Source organism: Trachymyrmex cornetzi, unplaced genomic scaffold (genome assembly GCF_001594075.2).
Source record: "Trachymyrmex cornetzi isolate Tcor2-1 unplaced genomic scaffold, Tcor1.1 scaffold99, whole genome shotgun sequence".
In the NCBI taxonomy this organism is placed as follows: Eukaryota; Metazoa; Arthropoda; class Insecta; order Hymenoptera; family Formicidae; genus Trachymyrmex; species Trachymyrmex cornetzi.
The window spans coordinates 1766477-1791141 of NW_017300343.1; the positions used below are offsets into that span (position 1 = coordinate 1766477).

Sequence of the window (24665 nt, forward strand, 5' to 3'; positions counted from 1 at the left end):
AGAAGCCTTTCTAATTAGACGCTGTTACTTGAAACTATTTTCAAATACAATTAAGTAGATGCGCTTGTATTTTTGGAATTTTGTAATTTTATTGAAAATTTTTTCTCGAAAAGATTAATTGAAAACGATTTTTTTGCGCAATCAGAAAACTATGTCTTTTTCTCGATTATTTCTCACGAAGGATCGCTTCCTTATTACTGGCTATATCATCGATTTATCGAATGTCCTACACATACGTAGAAGAAATTTATCACTTTAACAGCATTGCATCGATTTTGATTTAAACGTACAGCTTGCGTCTTTTCTTTTTTCTCTATATTTAGTTAATTATAATAGAATCGTAGTGGGAAATGTGTGTGTTAGATGAGTAGGCTCCTTTATGATTTCTCACACGGAAGAATTTAAATTATAAAGGTGACATTATTCAATTTGTGCTTACTTGATTTTTTTTCTTACTCAACATATCGAACATATCTATTTTTTGAAAAAGGAGATTGATAGTTAGAGGGGAAAAGAACGCATGAAAATATATGTCGAATCTTGTCTGGTTGAATGATTGTTATTGCTAATTCGTTCCTCTTATCGTGTTTAAAGAGAGAATTGGACATACAATAGTCATGCGGCAATTGCATGCTAGTGGTGCAAGTCATTATATTTTATCTACATAAAAATCCTTTTTGGGTGTTCGCGAGAACGACTCGAACAAATGTATATTATACAATATAATATTGGCCTGCTCTTTAGGAGCGTAATGACAAGAATATAAATAATTAAATAACAATTTGAAGGGAAAGCTTTTCAAAGTGTTAAACTTTGAAGGGAAACGAATAGATGCAAAGTGAGACGTGTAGATTTAACATTCTTATTGAGCTTATTTATTACGTTACTATCATTAATACGCATTGTACATATAGACCGATAGAGTACATTATTCTAGTTTTTAATCGATTTATAATGAAAACTTATTATAATATAATAGAGTTGAAGCGTTCAACTCGTTTGTAGGATTGCGAACGATCGGACGGTAAAAATCGACGATCGAGATGTGCGTGAGACTGAGAGGATTTTCTCTTTTCGTTTCTTTTTGCGTACATCTATCATTCGATATTTGACATTCAATGCACATCATTATCACACTACACCACTCCACTCCACGTTCCTGTTACACATATGCGAGATTCTCTTCGCACTGTTCGTATCAAATGATTGGCAGAAAACCTTATCATTCGCTTTATCAAAAACTGAAATATGCCTTTGAACAATCGATAATAACGTGTCAAATAGTTGTTATAGTTTTTATATTGTAAGAAATATTTATTATTGATGCAAATTATTCTAATTATGATTGTCTGTCATCATTATTGTCGCAATTGTTTTATTACTTTGCGTTAATCATATACTTATTTGTCTAAATAAAAATATCAAAATACTTGCCAATTTGACGCGGTTCTACTTGCACTTGGATCACAGAAGAAAGTTTCACTCTTAATGATTTTTTATCATACGTTATAATCAGACATTTATATATATATGATTATGGATGCTATTATGGATTGCTATTATGGATTATTTCAGTGTTCAACTGCTTGCAAGTTTAAAAAAATAAATATGATACAACCTTTTTACCATTATTCTAACTATTTACAGTCAAGGTATATTATTTTGTATGATACTCTTGTATACAAATGTTTCTGAGATGTTATTTTTTAATATATTTATATTGTTTTACTTCTTTTCTCAGATGTCACTTATTTGTTAATTGAATCGGTAATATATTTGATTGTTGTATTTTGATAAAACTATAAAGTTTCTTGGAAAAACAATTCTGTGCGAGAGAATTTTGCATCTGCGAAAAAAAAATGATTCCTCTTTATCCAATGTGTATATAGATATTCTTTTAAAAATTGAAGAACTGTAGATATACCCTACACGAGTATAAATACGCGAAATAAAGTATCCATTTTATCGCAAAAATATTCAATATGCGTAATTAACACGTATATACACATACTTCGCGTACACTCGTGTATTCACATTTACATATAAACATAAAACACAAACACATTTAATAAATGTACGCTTAAACGCGTGCAAATGTACTAATAAAAACATAGATTTATTATATGTATATTAATTATATATGTATATGTATATACATATACATATATTGTACATACGTGCTTTCTTAATATTGTAGTATATTATGGATGCTTTCCATTTAATGACACAAGTCATCAAATGGAAAAAGCACTCTATGCTGTTATTATGTATGTATATATATATATATATATATATAATATGCAGACAGTGTACTATATATAAAGAAAAGAACGTGACGATATGTTATATATCGTATGTGCATATGTATGTATGTGTACATACATATATATGCACATACACATACATACATACACAACCACACACACGCACACACACACACACACATACACATATATATGTATATATATAAATACTTTATTTTACTAAGGATATTTTTGATATACCTATATATACATATATTCATATATGTATATTGAATTAAAGAAAAAAGGAAAATCACTGGCAATATAGTGATCATGAATATAAGTATTGTTATATCGTTGTGCAAGGATATCTTCGAAATCGCAAATCGTGATGGAGTGTGTCGCAAAAAAGTATATGTATACATATATATGAAAATATGTGTGTATATATATATAATATATATATTATGTAATTGTAAAATAAAATGAACCAATTGTGACACATATAGAATATTAATATCGATTTATCTATACGTGTTTATTTTAATTTTTTCATCCTTAAAATTAATAAAATGTCAATAGTAATTGACAATTGATTGGCTTATAATTTGTCATCGAGAAAAGCATAAATGGATCGCAGATTTTGCATTACATTCAACACGTTCCAATTTTTTTTTCTATTTTAGATAAAATCTGCTTCTTGATTGTTGAAATTATTATAATCTGTTTGAAGTTTCGATAAACTCTTCTGATAAAATACAATTTTTTAATATTTAAGATTTATTGTTAATCTTTTTATATAAATTTTAAATAATTCTGATTTAAATTACGATTATAGGACTTATTACAGGAAATACATGTAAGTCTATCTGTCCTTATTTTGATGTAGAGAAAGCGGATCTCATGTTTGCATTCGTAGCGTTAATTTGATTTTTTACATTCAATTTTTTTTCAAAGTACCATAGTGCGTCATCTTAATGTCTTGCGAAACGTTAGTGAAATATTAGTGCACGAAATATTAGAACACGTACACGATCCTTTAATTTTTATTAAATATCACGAAAGTGAGACATAGAAAGAAATGCTTATTATTCTTGACAAAAATTCACAATTATGCGTTATATCAAATCAAGTTTCGAGAAATACAACGAAACTTTTCTATACTTTATTGCACTTTTATACTTTATTTTTGCCTTTTATCATTTATCGATCTATTTATCAGTAAGAATAAATTCTCAAAAGCATGCTATCTAAGAAAAATCATCAATCATCGTCGACAATGATTGGAAATTGCGGTATCCGCGATAATACTAAACTTTCTCATAAACTCTAATACTTGGAATGCTCAAGAGTACTGATACGAGTCTACTCGTTATTTGCACGTATTTTGTACTCACGGCACACTCCACACGGCGCAGCGCGACACACATACTGCACACGCCTGTGATGCGATGAAGGAGGAAGAATTTGCAGATCGCGTACGAACAAGAACTGAGTTTAAGTTTTAAGAGTTCTATTTTTCTGGCGGAAAAAAAAGTGTAATTATTGTAAATGCATGTCGAATGGACGACTTTGACTCTTGGTTATCCTGACTGATCGCTTTGGCATGTCCAGTAATAATCACCATTTATTAAATTATTTCATTATAATTATCTACATTAAAAAATAAAATTTCAAATCCTCTCTTTTTGTAATTTATCAATTGGAAACAACCATTGTGAAATTTTTAGTCAATAATTTCTGGCGCAAAAATAACTTTCAGATCCTAAAGAGAGAATTCTCTTGGTTGCATATGGATGATGGCTAAATAAATTTCCTGTTTCTCTATTTACAATTAATCAAAGTCGTAACGCTAATTGTCCATCTGCTCGATTTCGATTGCTCAAGTATCCAATTAATTTCACATGTACACCCCATGATCGGCATTGTGTATCCCAAGAGTCAACGAACGTCCCGAGAATGTCGGAGGTTGATCTTATCCTCACGACGAAAAGTTGTAGAAATACGAATGGATGAAGGTGATGCTACCGGTATTTTGAATTAGTCTCATTGTTCACTGCGAGATATGTAATTGCACAGACCATGGGTCATATCAGGACTAAATGGAAATGTTTTAAAGACGAAGAGAAAAGCTGTTAGTGACGAACGATGAGTGAGATGAACAATTTTGTGTACATATAACGCCAGTCTTTGTAGAATTAGGAGAGCGTGTGTAAAATTATTTTATAATAACGTATTTGTAACATTGTTAATTATATTCTGACTAGTTTTTTTTTTTTGCGGAAGAAATGATTTGCACTATTGCAAAGATACAACGAGTTTGCTCAAATGTGACTGACGCGTCAAACAAATTGACACTGATGCGTACGTATCGATCGCGGTCATGATAGCAACAGCTTCATCCACTCGTCGATCGACCATTTCACTTTTTTGGTGACGAGAAACGTCCGCCACGTAAATGATTGGGAATATGAAAGCTAGTTGATTCGCGCGATTGACAACGTTTCGGCGTTTTTTTACGCAGAGATGCTTATTCTTTATGCACATTTCTTACAGTCCGACTTGGAATCGCTCTGCTTTCGTGCTTTCGTCATGAAAAAAGTGAAACGAAAAAATAATATCGCGGCCTTGATAACGAGAGCGGATCTCGAGGAAAAATGCGAGTGCAAAAGCGAATGTGATGAAAAACGGAAATGGCGTCGCGTCACGCAAAATGTTTCAATGTTCTTTGCGTGTACGTGAACGAGAATATTTTTCAGAAAGGTGATATTTTATTAGTGCGTAACGATAAAACTGAAGATAAACCGCTGCGCGCAGTCAAAAGAAAGGAAAAGCAATACGAACGCTTATTTGGATTTTTAGGCAGGTTGGGCCTCTTGAGGAGATGACGTTTTATTACGTTTTTTTAGACGTCGGGGACATGTCGCCGACAACACGTCGCGGTTCGTCACTCTTGTTTCTCTAATCTCGGATAAATTTCCCTGAGAAAACAAAGAAAAATGTCAAGGCGACGACCGAAGCGAATTGACGAATTGCGAAAACGCACTCTCGTCTCTCTCTCTCTCTCTGTGCGCCTCTCTTTCCGATACTACGTTCTCTACTTTCGGTCTCGAAAATATATAATTGGAGATTTAGTTTCGATCGCCGTAAAAATTACAGTTGCAACAACTCGATCGCGGAAATTTGGCTTTCGAGAATTTTCGAGGTCGAGTCGAGAACAACAATCCGATTCACCCTTCTTAGAAATTAATTTAAGCGAAAATTTGATATTTATTTTTTTCAACTTTTTGGAAAAGAGAGTTTAAGTTTTTATTCTTAATCTTTTATCGAATACTTGACGCAAATATGGGCTCACCTTTGCAAGTCTTTATCTTTATCGAAAGTATTCAAAGAGCATCGAACAGTTTTTCCTAATAACTATATATTTTAACGTCCCAAAAGTAGGATGCGTAGATTATGAATGAACTATAGTTGAAAATTGAAAATCCACCGACCAGAAGAAGAAGAAGAAGAAGAAGAAGAAGAATTGAGGACAGACTTATATTTGCGTTAAGAGTATCTCGATAATTGAATTAGGAAAGTTATGGTGCAAAATATACTGTAGAACAGTGATATTGAATTGAGCTGGACATGATCGAACGATACATCATCTTGATCGTCTGTAAAAAAAATCTTCTGTTCACATTTTCTCGTAATGTAACATTTACGTTATTCAGAATTAACTTCAGTCCGAAATCGTGTCTGAAGATTAAAGCAATATGTAAGATATATCGCAGGGGAATCGCCATATAAATGTAACGAAACGCACAACACTTATAAGACGCGAAACGGGGTTTAAGAATTTAAGAGTGTTTTTGTGTAACCACGATGTGCCTCGTTTCGATCGTTTGCTCTGCGCGCGACCGATGCCTTTAAATAATTCTTCAAAATATTAAGAGCTATATTACTCTGCGATGTAAGAATGTGTGAGCACTGCATTGTAAATTTCACTGGGCTCTCGGGGTCGATTTGAACTCGGTATTGCATAATTTGTTAATTAGGATCTGTCTGAGATTTAGCACTAGCAGTACGATTAAGATCTATCGTATTTTTAAATATTTTAATCAATAAGAATTACCATTGCAATACTCTTATACGCATTTGCATCTTATATCGGCAATTAACAATTTTACTAATCGCTTCTATATAATTCTACGCGAATTTACATTTGGAACTATTATAATATCATTACGAGTGTAACGAAAGCGAATTATAGATACGACGTATAAGAGAGTATTGCAATGGTAATTTTTTTTAATTTAATGTATCATTAACGCGCAAGCGATCTGAATTGTATTGCTGGCCACCGCAATAAACGACATCCAGTATTTCAATAACGATCCTTGATGAGCATTGTCGATCCCGGGTTCGTTAAGATAAAATAATTGCAAAAGATTTCACAAGAATGTCAAAGTGATTAAATAATGACAAGCGAACGATTCTCCCTTTTTGAGAGAAATCTTTTTATTCAAAGAGAGTAATACTGAGAAAGGTAAAACGGATAGAAATTGGAGGGATCTAGAAGTACGATCACGAGAGGCGCACTGAGTGCTTAGAACACAGAACGAAAGAGAAAGTGAAGGACTTTGTTAAGTGTCCGAGTTCTCATCTTGACGCGTCCATGCTCATATACATATATATATATATACACACACACGCGCGCTCACGTGCGCATACACACATACATACGCGCGATGTTACTATTACGTTATTTAAATTAACACGTTAACGCTAGTATGATAATCTTTTGTTTATTTAGTTTTTAAGCGTAATAGTTATTATACCATTAGTTCTTCATCCTTTGTGTATGCGTGTACATATGTATGTATGTATACACATACATATATATATGTATGTACATATATATGCGCAAATCTCAATAAAAAGGTAATAAAGAAAAGAAAAAAGCCATCAAAGTGTGCAGCCTCCCATTTCATTACCACTGCCATTGCGATTTACATAATGTACATGATGATAATTATATAATGACAAATAAACAATGTATAATATATACGATCTTGTTATTGTTTCTATGCGCATGTTCTTGTTCTTGATTGCAGAAGGAGGAAAGAAGGAAATCGAATAGACTGCGGTTGTTGCTTTTGCAGTTTATTTGCAATTTGTTCATATAATTGGTAACTGATTTCGGATATAACTAATACTAGAAACCTAAACAACGTATGAAACTTTATACATATCTAATTATCTTAGTAGTGCTAAGGCGACTATTTACAAGTAAACGCATTGAGCCGTTTTTCGCGATGTGTAGCACAGGTGTCGGGAAAGTTATACACATGGATTCCGTTACCTATATGCATATCGTACACATTTTTCAGAAACGTGGCCCAGGCGTCCGAAGGAGGTTTGGATCTGTCTGTGCGTTTGCGTTCAGACTTTGCCACGGAATTGTCTCTACCCACATAGTGTTTCCTCTGCTTTTTCCAACTTTCTTTTGTTAATCGTACTTTCTTTTTCTCAAATGTTAAAAATGTCACAAATTATCGAAAATAATATTGTTGTGATAATGATGGCTGGATTGTACGGCAAAATTTATTTCAGTAGCGAATAGTATCATACATGTCTTTAAAAAACAATCTCTTAGGAGAAAAACTTGATACGCGTCAGATGTTTCTCGTGATAAAAGTAAAAATTTGCATACGTGTGAAAAAAGACTCTTCAAACTTGGAACAAGATGCTTACGAGTCGATGGCAGAAGTGACATGTATATGGGAGACAAATCATTCCGAAACATTATCCAATTCCTTTTAGCACTTTTGTGAGGGATAAATAAATTAGACAAAAAAAAGGGGATTGCATACTTGCTGATAGACCAACGAAATGTGGCTGCGACATACGCTGTTATCGATAACGAGCACTAATATCGATAATTATAATAAATCAGCAAGTTTTTCTTCGTGCGCTACTTTAAAGGATAATACAATCGTTGCAACTTGTGTCATTGCGACAGGACATTGTGGAAGAATATTGCAAAGTACCGCGTTCATCAATTTCAACATGTCGTTTCGTGACATTAGACAATTTTGTAACGCAACATATGTATAAAAAAAGATTAACATGATTGTGCGGCACGGACAGAGAAATTTCTCAAACATTGAAACGCGGCAATTTCTATAAGGTAAAAATCGCCGATAAAAATTATCGTGAAAAGACAGATTAACAAAGATATCAAGACATTGCACAGATTGCACTATACAAAATCCGTCGAAAGCTCCTGAAGAACTCGTAAAGATTTTTGGCCGCAATCTCCAAACAATTGTACGGTATGTATTATACATATAATCGGAGCGTTAACATCATCCGATGCGTCTACATTCTCAAAGAAACTGTACAATGTATAACGATTCTTCCGTTTTTTTGCGTAATATAGTAGTTGAGTTATGTTATCAACAGTACCCGGTAAATAAGATGTTTCTTGAATGTTAAAGCGCATTGGATGGCATTAATGCTCTGCATGTACACCGTTTGTGTGTACAACGTTTACAAATAATATAGACATTTCCTTAACATAAAACTAAATGTTCAATTTCGATTTTAAAAAATTCTTTTAACGCCAAAAAAAATATTAACAATCATTGAATTCAAAATGCTTCATTTAGCATGTTGATGATAAAATAATAAAATATTTTTGCGCGTTTAATACACAATTTTTTCTAGTAAAATCAATAGTCTCTTTTCGGCCAACTTTCGCGTTGATCGCCGCGATTGATTCTCCTTCGTCAGACACTATCGCACTAAATGCATTGTTCTAAGGAAAGGAGAAAAACTTGGCGATAAATAACGATCGAATGTACGGCCACCGCAAGACAAATTTATAACGCGCTCGTTACAATATGCTAAAAAAAAATTCTCCAAGGACATAAATTTGCATTATCGTCTGCGGAAAGTAGGAAATTGGAATTTTCCTCTCCCATATCTGAATTTTGTCACTGATTCTATAATAAGATTAGTGGAAACCAAATTTTGTGATTTTTCTGTCTCCAACTTTCCAATAATATATGTATGTATATATTGTATATAGAATGATTTGTAGAAGAGAAAAGAGAGAGAGGAAAGCACCAGTAGGAAAGTACAGCTATTGCTTGCTAAGACGTCTACTCCTCGAACATAAAGAAATATCATTAAAAATAATGTAATAACGTACAACAGCTAAGGCTCGTTGTGGCGTTACGCGATAGCGTGTCTTTCGTCGCGCTTACAAGACGGCTTACGGAGGATTGTGCTCCGGAATGAATTGCACCGCATTAGAACCACCGTTGAAAAACAGTCATTCGCATTCGGGAGTGCCGAAATTTATATTGATAACAATATTAAATTTCAGATTTTTCCACAGAGAAAACCGCATTGCAAAGATTGCAGGTTTTCTGTATGGCTAATCGAAGAGAATTCGCTGTAGAGCAATGCTCTCGAACGCAACGCAGAGAAGAAGTCGCGCAGAAAGCGCACTTAACACCATTTGATATACATGGAAGATACACGTTCGCGGCATTCCATATCTCATCTTTGAATAAAATAGCGGTCAAAGACATTCGCGGTAACATACATTTGCGCTCAGCAAGAAATATGATATTTTAACTTTTAACGTTACTTTCAATGTCCGGAAACGTTTTCCAAGTTTCATATCTTACTGGCGCTAAGTTGCTTTCCATGCGCGTTCATAGTTCTATCTCAGTGTGCTATCTCTCTCGATATATAATTCAGCCTATATCCTTAACGTGTTATTAAAAATCTATCTGTGTATATACAAACAATGTGTACACACGCGCGCGCTTTGTGTGTGCCATGCCGAAGGTTGCGTCGGTACCGAGAGAGTTTGTGTCGGTGGAGAACAGCATGCAAGCATGTATCTCCATGACGCTTCGGCACTGCGCGAGGTGCTTCAACGTATTTCAGGCAATTCAGGCCGTGGGCAAGGTTGGGCCGAACGACGCGAAGGACAAGGAGTCGCCAAGGACATTAGCAGCTTGACTCATAATTGCGCGTACAAGATCATTAGCAGTGTCGACATATAAATTTTGAAAGTTCAAATTACAACTATACATTTGCAACTAGATTTGTAACGATTTAATCAGGGTTGGTAAAAAAACATGTTTTAAACGTGTTTTAAATAGCTTAAAACACGCTTAATTGATGTTTTTAATATGCTTTAAATATATTTTTTTTATAATACTGTTTAAAGCATATTTTTGAAAATATATTTAACAAAAAATACAATATGTTTTATTCTTAAAAATAAAAAAAACATTATAGTCTTTACCAACCCTGCGATTCATTAAAAAGTTTTACAAAAAAAATAAATTTGATATACAAAATAAAAGAAAAAGTAGAGAGAAGGAGAAAAAGAGATATTTCTCCATAAAAAAGAAAACTATTGTTATAAAGAAAGGCATCTTCTTATATTACAAAGGAAAAGGATTAAAACTATTATATATACTGAGTTGGCTGAAATACGTCGTGTCTATCAGCCAACTAAACTTAACTTTAAATATTGAACTGATATTATCGCATATAAATAGATTAAGCGTGGCATTTAAAGAGCGAAGCCTTGTTTGCCAATATAAAATCGCACTGCAAAGACCAATTCTTAATTTTGCAATATCATCATATTAAAATGACAAATGATACAAAAATTTATTCATGATTCTGTGTATATGAGTCGTTGAATTAATAAAACACGTTCTCACTAAGATTATTGCTAAACAAAATGGCTAATTAAAGAGTGGTGTACATTCACTGTGTTATTAGGTATCTCGTGTGGCTGCGCGTTCAACATTGAGTCAGTGCTGTAAGTAGATTATTACCAGCATGAGTCAGACTTGCAGGCAATATATGATATGACCGAAATACCGTGCATATATTATGGCGGTATCGTCTATCATACCCATTACTTAATATCATCTATTTATTGATAACTAAATTTAATTTGAATCTTTAAAGTAGCAACAAATTAAGATTAAATAATAAAACTTTCAATTATAATTCCGATATTGAGTTGAAAATGTTAGTAACAATCAATTGTATTTTTTAATCTTACTAACATTGTAACAACAGATGTTATTTTTGTTATATTCCATTTCGAAATTTAACTTTTTGTCGACCCTTGTCGTTAATCAGTGAAATTTGGATATTTCTAAATTTTTTTGCACGTTCTTTTAAAATTTCTGTTGCGGGTCTAATGTCAATAGATGAATAGTGGAATACCACACGTCCAATATACAATTTAGCCCATCTGTTTGCCCACGGTAAAAAAATTCTTCGGAGTAAACTTAACGCATCGGCATGCGTTTGATCACGCGTTTTCCATCTACGAGCGCACGAGGGTAAGGCCAACGCGAGATTCACAAGTGATTCCTCATCAAGCTACTCTGTGTGTCGTGAAGCTGACATCACCGTCGTCGTTGGTGTCCTGCAGTATCGTTGGCTCGAGATATAGTACCGTCGTCTAAGTTTCCAGACCTGGCACGAGACTGTGGAAGGTCTGTATGTCATGGAAGGCGCGGCCGCAACTCTGATTGTTGTTACGCTCGAACTTGGTAAGGTCGAAATGCTCATCCAAAGACTGCAGCTCGGCCAGTCGTTCTTCCAGCGTCTTCGCCGAGTCGGCGAATCTAGAAAAGTCACAAAGCCGATCGGGATCGACTACGTCGGCCACCTCCATCATATCGGTTCCTGATCTCGAGAGTTGTACGCTCGTATCGTCGAGATCTCCGACGACGGGGAAGAGCACGGAATGGCAGCTTGTCGCGCTGTCGACTCCAATGCCGTTAGTCGTCGTGGAGGTGCTACTTGTGCTGATGATCGTGCCGTTCGATCGCACGTCAGCCACGCCGCCGCTCAAGCGATCCTCCGGGAAGCCCAGATGGTGATTGCCGTTATGATGGGACACCACTGCTTCTGGCTGAATTTCATCGATATGCGAGAGCAAACGTGGCGTCGGTGGCAAGATGTAGAAGTCACTGAATACGTCGTCTTGCAAGTCCAAGTCATCGTGCCTATGTCGCTTGGAATTGAGTTCATCATTTCTCGAATCGTCAGCCAACCTACGTTTCATCACAAATAATGTCGATATGAGGATTAGTTTGCAAAAATTGCACTTATTCTATGATAAAAATTCGAAACAAAGAACTATTCGAAGAATTCTTTACCAGAAAATTCACACTCTAAAAAGTATCAGTATGGATCTAATTTCATATAGTATCTACATATATAATTGTCACTACGTAGCGTTAATATTAACACCAACACGATGAGAATTATATAGACACCGACGTTAACTCCACACCGATATTTTTTAGAGTTGTATGCAAAAAAGGAAAATTATAATTAAAATTCTATTAAAGTAAAATTTATGCGAAATTATTGTATTCGGCCAGTGTCATACCTTTTCCTAGAAGAAGTTTCCTCGTCCGTTACGTCGGCGATGAGACTCCCGGCGATGTTATTTTCCTTGCTAGCGTCGTCCATGTATGACGCCACTACTGGAAGTGTACCGTAACTCCGTGTCTTCTCGTCCCGATTTTCACGCTGCAGCCGTCGTACCGCGTTATTTATGAGAACCGATCGGCACAGGCTCGCTTCAGGATCCTCGATCCTCCTCAGCTTGCCGGCGGAAATCTTGAGCAGACGGCGACGTTCCTCGCGGGCGCGATATTTGGCGGAGATCATCGTGGGTCGGCTCCTGCGGATCACCAGATCCTCCTCTAATCTCATTTTAGAATCTGCAAAATCAAAAAGGACACAGCTGTTATTACAATTGTTATTTTTACTACTATCTTCATAACTATATTATCCATTAAAACTAGGCTCGAGGACTTGAGTGTTTTTGTTATACACTTCCAAATACACATGTCCTTATATGTATATCGCGAAAGCGATATTTTCTCGCGACGACGAAATCAAATACAAAGTACTGCGCGATGTGAAACGCTACTTTATGATAAGAGTATCTACTAGAGACTATACTTTTTTTATGTATGAAAGAAGTAGATGAAACTCGTGAACTTTTATCGTATCTAATATATATTTGTAAACGGATGTGTTTACAGATAATAGATAAATGTCATTAAAAATTGTCGGTTAAAAACTATCGAAACTAGTTTTTAGTAATTCAACAGTCAGTCACTCGCATCAATATCTCTAAAATTATAGTAAAAATATTCAGTGAATCATAATAATCTAAAAAGGATGTCTAAACAACATTGTTTAGATGACCTCCTTATGATGTCTTTATGACATCTTTTAGGCATGTTGTCTGGGTGTCCAATGCCAGTTTATTTTTCATTGAGTAAACAATTTCAGCATGCAACAATTCATTTAGTGTATTTATTGTATTTCATAAACTCATAAAGTATCTCCACAAAAGAGTATTCTATCGAACATATTGTCCTTTATATGTTTTAATAGATCTTCATGATCGTTATAATGTATCTCATTACTATTTACAACTTAACAGAAATTTTTACACGCAGCATCAAAACATTTTTATATTTGTCACAAAGAGGGGGTGGAGGGGGGGGGGAGGGAGAGAAAGAGAGATTAACTCTAACGTCCCATAACGGTACATGGAGACGGTAAAACACGCAAGCGGCTTTAGAAGGCAGGTTAGCGGTACGTAAATACGCGTTTACGCACTTACGTGTAGTGCGCTACTACGCGTACTACGCCAATGATGGACGAGAGGTCTCTTTTTCTTTTCCCCTATCGTCATCGTCGTCGTCTGCGACTGACCCAGTTACACGGCGATGCTTCCGTCTTTCCATCGCTTCGTTGTCGGAAGGGGAGAAAATACGCGTACCGTTATCACAGCGTTTTATAATCGTGTCGTCGTCGTTGTCGTCAACGACAATGATGATGACGACAATGCATCGACTTGTTTCGCGAATCATTGCGCTTCGCTCGGTGAAATCGCGTCAACGGATGCCAGCATCGTCGATTATTTTGATTATGGTGGAAATTTCATAGGTTTGATTTCTTGAATCTTTAAGATTTCCCGGATTTTTGTGTATCCAAACGTTTTCGAGAAAAGATTATTTACTCCATTCGCGTGCAAGAGCGTTAATTTTACGACGCTTAAGCCTTGGCGCACATTTCCGTAATGTTGACGTTACCTTGGGCTTAAGGTAAAATATAGAATATTGAATATCAAGTAACAAAGGCATGAAAGGTATCTTGATACCGTTGTATTAACCCTTACGGTACCAGGCACAAAATAGTGCCTCATCATCCAAAATCCGCCGTCTATTTTTTCATCTACTTAAAATGGTTCAAAAAATTTCTAAAAATTCACAAACACACTTTCAACTTTTTAGAACAAATGTTTAAATTTCATTTTGGAAAATAATAAAATATAGTATATGATTTATTCGTCGAACTTGCGAGAAATTTGTACAAACTAAAATCGATCAGACACAAAATACCTCTCGTTTCTCAATCTCATGAAGTTTCAAAGAATGTTTTCGTGGACAAATATGTAAAACTCATTCATTTACTTCCCAGTGATTGTGAGATCATTTCCGGTTTTCGACGAGACTAAGTAACGTTCGTTCGCGATCTTTGCTAATTCCCAATTTCTGACTAATTCTATACTTTCGCGTGAAAATTGTTAATCCGCCGTTCCACTGAGATTAGCCGATAGTCACGGTCATCTGTTTTCTTGTAGAAAGTCTTTCTTAATAGATCTTAATAGATCGCGTACACGCCACGCACCTCAAGAAAGCCGATTAGAACGAGCGTGTCAAGGCTCGCGGAGATCGATTTTCATTTCATACATCTATAAGGCAAGTGCATTAGAAATTGTAATAGTTAATTAACTTGCAACATTTCATTCAAAGCTTTTGTGACTTGCGTCGGGTTTTCCGCTCTGTGTCATACATCAAGTCTGGAGTAACTGTTTTCTAGGAATGACCGCGTTTGAGTCACTTCGCGCGCGTACCCGGAAATGATCGCCGAAAGCGAGGATTCGCTACGCTACTGAAAGATGTCGCGTCGAGTACTTCCCCGCGCGCTTACAAAGATGGCCATCGCGCCAAGCTGGTCGCGTCCAAGGAATTCAGTGGCCGCCGCACTTGTTGCTAAACCAATCGTTCGTGTCGGAGATTTTTCGATTCTTCGACTCTCTCGAGAACGACGGCGTGCCAACGCGGCCACGAAAACAATTACGATCGTTTCTCGAAAGCAAAGCTGCAAGCAAGCCTCTTCGAGTGATTTAACTATAATCATAAACGACTTTTACACGCGCGAGATTTATATTCTGTCCACTGGCTGTCGGCAAGCGGGATCGAATAAAATACGAGAAATGATTAAATTCTGAGAAACTACGCGAAAACAATATATAATTTATATATAAAGATTTATATATTTATGCGAGAATCTAAATGCAAGATAAAGTCAAATAAATAAATCTAGCGCGTTTCGATCATTTAGAAAATGAGGTGTCTTACCAAACCAAGTCTCGTATTTTGATGTTATATAGAGTTAATTTGACGAATAAAAAGATACGATTGAAAGTCGAGGGTTATATCACAAAAATGCGAGTATTGTGCGATCTTAGGAAGGAAGATTTACTCATTCTTGCAGAATATGACGCGATAGTGAGAGAAAGTAGAGAGAAAAATTCCCCTAGTTTTTGTATTATATCGTCGGAATAATTTCAAGCCACGAAGATTATACAATGATCGTCGAATATCGAGTAGCCTATGAAAAAGTGATCGGATTTTGTATAATGTATCTAAATATGAATGTGTCTGTGTAAGTAAAATTAAAAATTAAAATATAATAGAAATATTTAACGAGAATATAACGAAACAAGTGAAAGCTATAAACTTGTCTCATAAATTCTCGCGTCTTGATCTGATTGAAAAAAATGCCACGCAAAACGACTCGTGAGAAACCATCAATTAATTCAAATTTTATAATCTTTCTCACGTAGAATCAAAGAGGATTAGAACGGAATAACGGTATACGAAATTAGGAAAAATGTTTGATTAGATAAGTAGTCCTACGAGAAAAAGAGAGAGAAAGAGAGGGAGGGGGGAGGGAGAAGGGGACGCTGTACGCCGAGAAGCGATTTTACGGTCGAAGTGCGCCTAGACTAACTTTCTCCGCGGGGGAAAAACCGTCATGGATACGCGTTACCTAACCTGACGCGCCAAGTCCGCCTTGCAAGCGCAAACTCTACCCCCCCCCCTCCCCCAACCCTCGATCCCTGCTCCGGAGTTCTTCCTCACCCTTTCCCTTCACGACCATCGCCCATCCAACTTTCCCCTCTCCCCCAGTCATTTATTTACATATGCTACCACATTGTAGTCATCCTGCCGATCTCGCGCATTCCTCTTCGTCACTACAGTCCTTGTTAATTTCGCTTTAATCGTCTTAATGCAATAGATGAATTTTGTTTGAATTTAAAAGATAAATTAAATCTCTAAAATTTGAAGATTTATCAGTAACGACGTACAGAAGAAGAAATTTTTTCTTTAAAGGCGTTCCGATTAAACTCAAACGGTCAGAGATCGTATAACTATCGTACTTTGCGTCGCAATAAGATTTGAGTAAAGTTGCTCCAATTGGCAGAGGATAAGCGGAATTTTGTTTTGGAATTTTGCAATCCGGTTATGTTAAATAGATTCCAATTATAAAAAATTTGTATCGCATCGATATGTTTTTTACGACGTTTCGATCGTGAATTGCGATTAACGTTGCTTAAAACATAAGTAAAAGCAATGAAATTAATGAAATCAAGTTGTACAAGTAATTTTTAGAACTAACTTTTAAATATTATATACAGAGGATAATTCACACAGCTATTACTAACGCAATGTTTAATAATGATATCGAGTTGTTAAACTATTGATTGTTCAAGAACAATACGTGAAAAAATGTGATTCCCGACCACGTTTCGTCAAGAAAGAAGCGTGTCATGTCACGCACTGGATATTTATCATCGTCGCGTAGTGTCTTTGGCAATTAAACAAAGCTCAGAACTCGACTAAATTTAGATTCCCTTACACGCGTCTTCTTATTGAGCCATCGAAAGAGAACAATAGCAAATGGTTAATTAACGATATTAATCTTCCAAATAAAAATGCGTTGAATCATATTCAGAAATAATATATCTCGTATTCTCGTGTTTTGTTACTCACGTATTTATTATGAAAAAATAGAAAAGATATTATACGCACTCTCTAAAACTTTTAGAGTCTCTCACTTTTAGAATCTCACTCTGAAGAGTGAAATCTCACTTTTAAAGATTGAAAATTGAGCCACTCTTTTTCAAGACTGGCTTAATTTTCACTCTTTGAAATGAGATTCCACTCCAAAGAATTTAGAGAATACATAAAATAAATGAATAATAATAACAAACTTTATCGACGTGCAAGATATAAAATTATAAGTGTAAGTAGAGCAGCACCTCTAAAAAAGGCATCAACAATAACATTGTTCGTGAAGTCTTATAGTTATTAGACTTATTATATTTAATTAATTAACAGATGGAATCAAATATACATTTGATAAACGTACAATTATGAAAAATGAAAAATGAATCCAATTATATCTTCATTGAAGTTAAACGGAGCAAAATCTATACAGGAACGAAATGCGACATTAATATACCTATTTTCTAATAGTTTGTGTACTGCGGAATCGAATTGTTTTAAGCAATATCTCTATGTATTCGTGGTATAAATAACACTCTGGTCATACCACTTGCCAAAAGTTAATGGCGATTTAGTAACAATGTCGATTTAGTCACAACTGTTTGAAAGCGGCAGCAATGGGGTGAACTGCCCTCCTAAAACCACAATACGAGCTTCGATCGGTGCACAACCGTAAACGATGTTTCTCACTGCAACCATGTTCGCACCACCATTATACCGGGTGTATTTTCATTGCATCTTAACGAGATAGAAACTTGTATGTGTTTCGAAAAATTTAATTGCAGAAACATTAGTTCCGAGAATCGAGACTTTTGCGAAGAAAAATATTTACAGTTGCAATAGAAATCTTGATACTTTTTTCCAATTTTACGTAACTTGAGTTTTTCAAACGTAAATGACTTTAAGTTGCGAATTAAAATCACTTTAATAGAACCTGATACACACATATATATATCTCGAGAGATTTTTGAAGAGTGACTGTAATTATTATAGATATCTAATCTACGATGATATTTCATCCGACATGTATAGACCTGGCCGCTTCTCAAGTATCACAGACATCGTGCGCGCGCGCGCGGATGTTTGTACAACGTTTAATAATTCTTTCTCCACTTTCCACGAGAAAGCTGGATAGTAATCGAGCTAATTTAGTAAAAGCGTGATGCAGCGAGAACGGAATGTCCCGCGTTTTGCTGCACTCTTGCATCCGGGGAGCGCGCCAGTCAATAGCCATATTACGTATGCTCCGGATAACTCGGATAATCACGTAACGGCGTAGTAGTGTAGGGCGGCAGCTCATAATTCGTGAGCGTTATTCGAGCGTACCCCGTCGTTCGGTCGACGTACGCTATCGATATTCCGCCGAAACGAGAGACGTCCGGCGTCGGCAGCGTCGGCAGAGTGGTGGTAGGGTAGTGGCGGCGGCGGCGGTGGCGGCGGGCGGTGCCATATTGAACGAGAGAGACTCGAGAGCGAGCGAGCGAGCGAGAGAGAGAGAGAGAGAGATAGAAAGCGATCTCGCGCGGTACTACACGCGGGAATGAACGAACGGCCATGACGACGGCCCGTTGCCCGATCCGTTCTCCGTTTCTCGGGGCCTTGGAAGGAATGCAATGGATAAAAAGAAATCGCCGCGCTTATAAATAAATCTCGCGGACGGTGATCCGCGAGAGTGCTAGCTGTTGGCGTGACGTTACCGTCGTATTGTCCATTTCAAGAGGGACTCTTTTTTTCCTCTCCCCCCCCCCCCCCCTCTATCTACCTATTTCTTATTATGTCCAAAGTCATATTAACGTTGCGTTGTTTCGGAATTTACGCCACATTAAATATAGTAACATTTGAGTCAATACCTATTTAAGTAATTAGGAAATAATATGTGGCGCACGGAAATTTACTTGAAGAATGAATGCTCAACGTGTGTATTGGAAAATTAATCGCAATCAGCAAAGCTTACAAACGTTTTAAATTAATATTGAATATCCATAATAAGACAAACATTGAAAAGGCATTTTATCTATTTGTTTACATAACTGAAATAATGAAAAAGTTGTTGCAGAGTTTAAATTACTTTTTTTTAAATATTTATCTGTACAAACGGATTAATAATTGCTTCTAAAACGTTGAAATTACTGTATCTTCTTAATTTGTAATTCCTATATTTTTTTTCTTACTTTAAGAATGAGGAAATTATATAACGATAAAGGGTGATAATTCCTAGACATTCCGTGTAATGAACGTACGCTTAAACATTGGCTGGCTGATGGGTTATTAACTAGCGGTTTCAAGTGCGTCGTAAAGTAACTGATATGCGCGACAGAGTTGAAAGTCAAACGTCAAGAATCTTCATAAAACTTTATGTGTTATCATAAAGGTCTATGCGTCAATTATTCCTTCCAAATAAATACGTAAATAATATCGATGATTTTGTTTTCGAAGAGAAACATAAAAAGAAATGTATATACATATTAAATTACACGATGCACAAGGATCAATACTACTTTTTATATCGTGTACGTCTCTCTTTCGAAACGTCAACGATATAATTTTTTTACAAATCGATATCAACGTATTAACAGCTAATTTTAATATCGTGTAAATCTTCATACTTTCTCTTTAAGAATTTTTTATTATTTAGTATATATTTACGATAAAATCTAGTTAAGTTCGAATAGAATTTATCGTGTATAATTATAAGTCGCAAAAAAATTACTTACTCTTCATGAATAACTATATTATTAAATGCAAATACACATCGGATTTTGACGTTAAGCAGATTTATTCGTTTAAGCAACAAATCTGCTCGTTTAAAAGACTAAATCAATGATTTAATTAAAATACGCCTGCCTTCATATCTCTGTATTTACATCTGTATATTCTATTTATCTCACATATCATTGAATGTTGTATTAATCTCGTAGAACAAGCCTTCCAACTTTAACTCTGGAGCCGAAACGTAAAGCTGTCGGTGCAAAAAGTCCAATACAGATTAGATTTCGGAGACTATAAAGTATCGATATTACGCGTCGCTCAGACACATATCAAACTCGTAGATAAATTATCATACATGATGAATTTCGTAAATCTTTAAAGAAAAAGTGTAAAGGTTTACACGATAATAAACTTAGCTGTCAATATAAAACGTTGATATCAATTTATAAAAAAATGTCGCTGACATTTCGAAAGAAAGACATACATTTGATGTAAAAAGTAGTATCGACAGATTGTCATTGTATTTATAGATGTTTCATTTAAGCCGAAGTTGATTTTTTACGATTTTCGTTTTTGTCTTAATAATGCTAAATAAGTTTAACCTTTTCAATCTATTGGAGATATTTTTATAGCACTATTATTTTACATTTACAATTACCGAGATATGTATTCACAGCCTTAGTTTTACTTCAAATTGTGTATTATAATTTTTTGAGAGAGAAAGATGGAGAGAGAGAAAAAATTCTTAATAAAACTGATTAAATAAGTTGCGTTTCAAAATGCATAGAAAACTGTAAACGAATTTAGCAGAGACCTAAATAATGATCTGTATAGTTCTGATTGTAGATGAGGATTCCAACAAGTTTGCTCTAATTACACGCAAGAACTTTCACTCGTAGTTGCAAACAATAAAAAAAATAAATAAATCTTTTCAACGCACTGTAACGTGACGTACATCGACGCAATGCTTTCGTAGTTGTTAATATCTCGTAAAGTTTGCAAAGCGAGCGTACAAATAAGAGCTTACTCTTCTGGAATAAATAAAGCGTATTGTCGCGATCAGCATCCGAGGCGACGTTTACTTAAGATATTTCCCCTATAGTGTCGTAGGAAGGCCAAGCCTCCCTTTCGCGGGAATGCGAGCAATCGATATATCGGCTCTATCACGATAAGAATTTCGTTGTCGTTGCGCGGGTAACGAAGCTCCTATACGACATCCTGGAATAGAATGGCGTGTCTCAGTTCGCGAGGAGGACGAAGAAGCCGGGAAAGGAACGGAAAATCGTAACAGCTCGCAAAACGAACGGTACTGCGTTCTACATGGAAACGAGTCTGCTCACGAGAGAAGTTTTATGTCGTTTTCCGGAATTTTCGAACCTGCTCGAATTTTAGCTAAAATTGTCTGATTTGGTTAAATCATCATCATGTCTCAGAATCGGTTGAATTTACGTACTGGTCATTTTCTATTCGCAAGTTCAATTAAAATTCATTATATTTAATTGAAACTTGAAAAAATTTCTCTTAATTATGACGCGAGTGTAATGTCAATTTTTTCCTTACGATTTAATTATGATATAACGATATCCTATAAAGATCTATAATTGGTATCTTCACTTGTCTTTGTGAAAAAATAGCCAGGATGTTCCGTTATTCTACTGTTTTAGAGAGCGTACATATGTTCTGTTTGAGACTGTATAGACCTGCGCGACTAAATAGGCCGTGACTATTCGAACGACTTTCTCTCACAGTTGCAATAAGCGAAGACATCGATGTGACAGGAAAAAAAATCGTATTTAGAACGAGACTGTGGAATCGCCGAGTTCAGACAGTTTGACTAACGAAAGAATACTTCAACTTCCGTCTTGTGAATAATGGTCGAAACTGCCCTTAACGTAGACGGCATTAAAACAAAAACAAAATTTTTGCGAAAACAAAAACTTAAATATAAGTGTAATGATTTCGTAACTGCGTGTATATGGATATAACATATAGATGTCATATATGTGTCGATAATTATAAATGTGGTCTCAATAAAAAAAAATGAAACATAATGAATTTATCCCATATTCGGTATAATCACATTGTAATTATACAAAATGTGAAATAAAGTCTTTCTTTTACTTAGATCACTTTCATAATTATATAAGCATTTTCACGTGATAAATATATAAATGAGCAAGCAAGTAAAAATATTTTAGATTGACTGTAAGTTAATAAGATTTCTTTTCACGCATCCATACGGTATTATATTTTACTCGCTAACGTGAGCTTCTCTTTTCCGCTCGTTTTCTCTGCCGTTCCCACGATACATCGAGAAGAGAGGATGCGACTTTTCCCTGTTCCCTTAAGATTCCTCCAACATCCATCATTTTCAGACAATTTGCCGTGCTACTTCGTCAGCCAATGGTTAAAACAGTAAAGAGGAAAACAGTAAAAAGGAAAACGCGATTGGTTAAACGTATCAAAAAGCTCGTCATAATATTACCACTTTAGTTCTGTGAAACGTCGAAACTGAGTCGACGATAAAAGAAATTATGAAAGTTTCACGGTATAGTATAGTTAGTGAGCAAGTATTTAAATTTACATAGACCGCGCTATTATGATCTTTTGTTGTAACATTTTGTGATATACGCTTTGCGAATTAAATAATATTATCGTAGTATAATAATAGGAAATAATTCAATTTTGTCAAATAAAGAAAAAAATTATGATTATAAATTTAGTAGAAGAAAATAGAGAAATTATATATTGCGTAACTATTTGCATTGCCTTCGTGATATGCAGAGAATATTGTAAATAAACAGCATCGACAAATATTTGTGGACGTTATCATTGCCGATATTTCAACTTGAGTCGCAGTTTAGTTTTGATTGCGTGCGTATCAATATAGTTACGCTTTATCAGACGTCTGGAAACAAAAATACAGATTTGCGAAGCTTCATTTTCTTGTATATAACAGCTGAGCTGTCTTTAAGCTTAAGATCGCGCAACAGGTTAAAGAATTTAACGAAAGCGGAAATCCGCTCGGATTCGCTGCAGCGCGGAATGTGCGTGTGTTATTGCGTCGTCGCTAGCAGGTTCCGTAACATCAAGAACGCGGGAAAGCAGCGTAGAACGTCTCGTCAAGTCGTTGTTGCCAACGTCGACCTCGACGTCGACATTATGCTCGCAATACTTTCTCCGAATCACTGATTTCACGTATCGCACCTCGCGCCGCATTATTTGCAGATAATTCACGACAGAGACTGATTACAGCGCAAATAATCTGCCCAAAAAAGTGCGTCATGGCCAGCCAAATCGTCGATTTATAAAAGATAATACCAGCTCTTTGTATATATGCGAAGATTTAGATATTCTAGATTTTAATTGGTAAATAAATTATCAATTTTAGTTATACAAATTTGCCTCTTTTAAAAAGAGAAACAAGTTATTTAAGTTATGTAGAAATATGCTATGTATAATAGAAATATAAGGTAAAACGTAAGGGATTCTTATTTTCTGAAAACTGTTGTAATTTATAATCGTCAACATACTCATGAATTAAATCGATGAGGTATTACATTTCCATGTTTGAATAGTACGCGATGATCCGCATACCATTCAAATGCATGAATATACAGTAAAAATGCAGAATCATCATGTTGATTTCGAGGCGAGACGAGAGCGGCGCGATATGGATGTAGAATTACTGATGCTTTTAAACTTTTAATTGATTAATTGCGATACACCGTGTAATTATCTAGCGCATATTATTAAACATTACATTCCTTTTAAAAGAGAAACCAATGCAATGAAGAGTTTACTCCAAGATGCCAATAAAATATTTTCCGCTCACGACATATTTCAATGTTTTGTTACACAACTCTCATTCTCCGCATATACATTTATATAATACCCTTATAATTTATTCGTACGATCAATATCTAAAATTTCTCTTTGGTAGCGATAAAAAAGCTCGATATGCGATATAATCATTCTTTCGAAGGTCGCAGTCACTAGAATTGGCAAACTTATAGAATAGATAAACACATCGTTGACACGTGCGTGACCGCGGTGTGTATGTCGCAGTAAAGTAAGAGAGCCGATATAAAAATAACAGACATTCGTCGATTCTCTTGAGCAATCGAAGCTCCGGCTATCCGGAACAACTCTCTCGTGACCTTCCGCGAGCGCGCTGGCGCGCGTGCTACGCAGCGTCGCAACGGCCTCGAATTTCGCCGTGGCACGGCACATTAAGGATCATACGTTTACTTTGTTGCCCACAGCTCGCGCCGCGCGCCATAAAGCCACATCGATACACGGCAATCACGCTAAGAGCAGATGTTATCCCCACCCGACGTACGTCTTCTCTAGTCCGCTGGCTCTATAGAGCGCCAACGCCGCCGCCAACGGAGACCGAAACGATGGTGGGGACGAATCGGCTCGTGTCGTCGATACTCGGCTATCTCCGCCGTCGTCCCGCTACTCCCACTCTCGCGACTTGCGGGGGGGGGGGGCGCTTCGG

General features: G+C 35.8%; 1 protein-coding gene across 1 annotated transcript in view; it reads right to left on the reverse strand.

Annotated features, from left to right (window-relative positions):
• Positions 1-11388: 11388 nt before the first annotated feature.
• The window catches only part of LOC108770258 (uncharacterized), a 111547-nt gene continuing 98270 nt past the window's right edge, over positions 11389-24665 (reverse strand). The window contains exons 2-3 of the mRNA XM_018521749.1: positions 12682-13018; positions 11389-12340 (exon numbers count right to left, since the gene is read on the reverse strand). Of these exons, the coding sequence (XP_018377251.1) occupies positions 11743-12340; positions 12682-13018 (935 nt within the window). The 3' untranslated portion in view covers positions 11389-11742. The remainder of the gene's footprint in view (positions 12341-12681; positions 13019-24665) is intronic.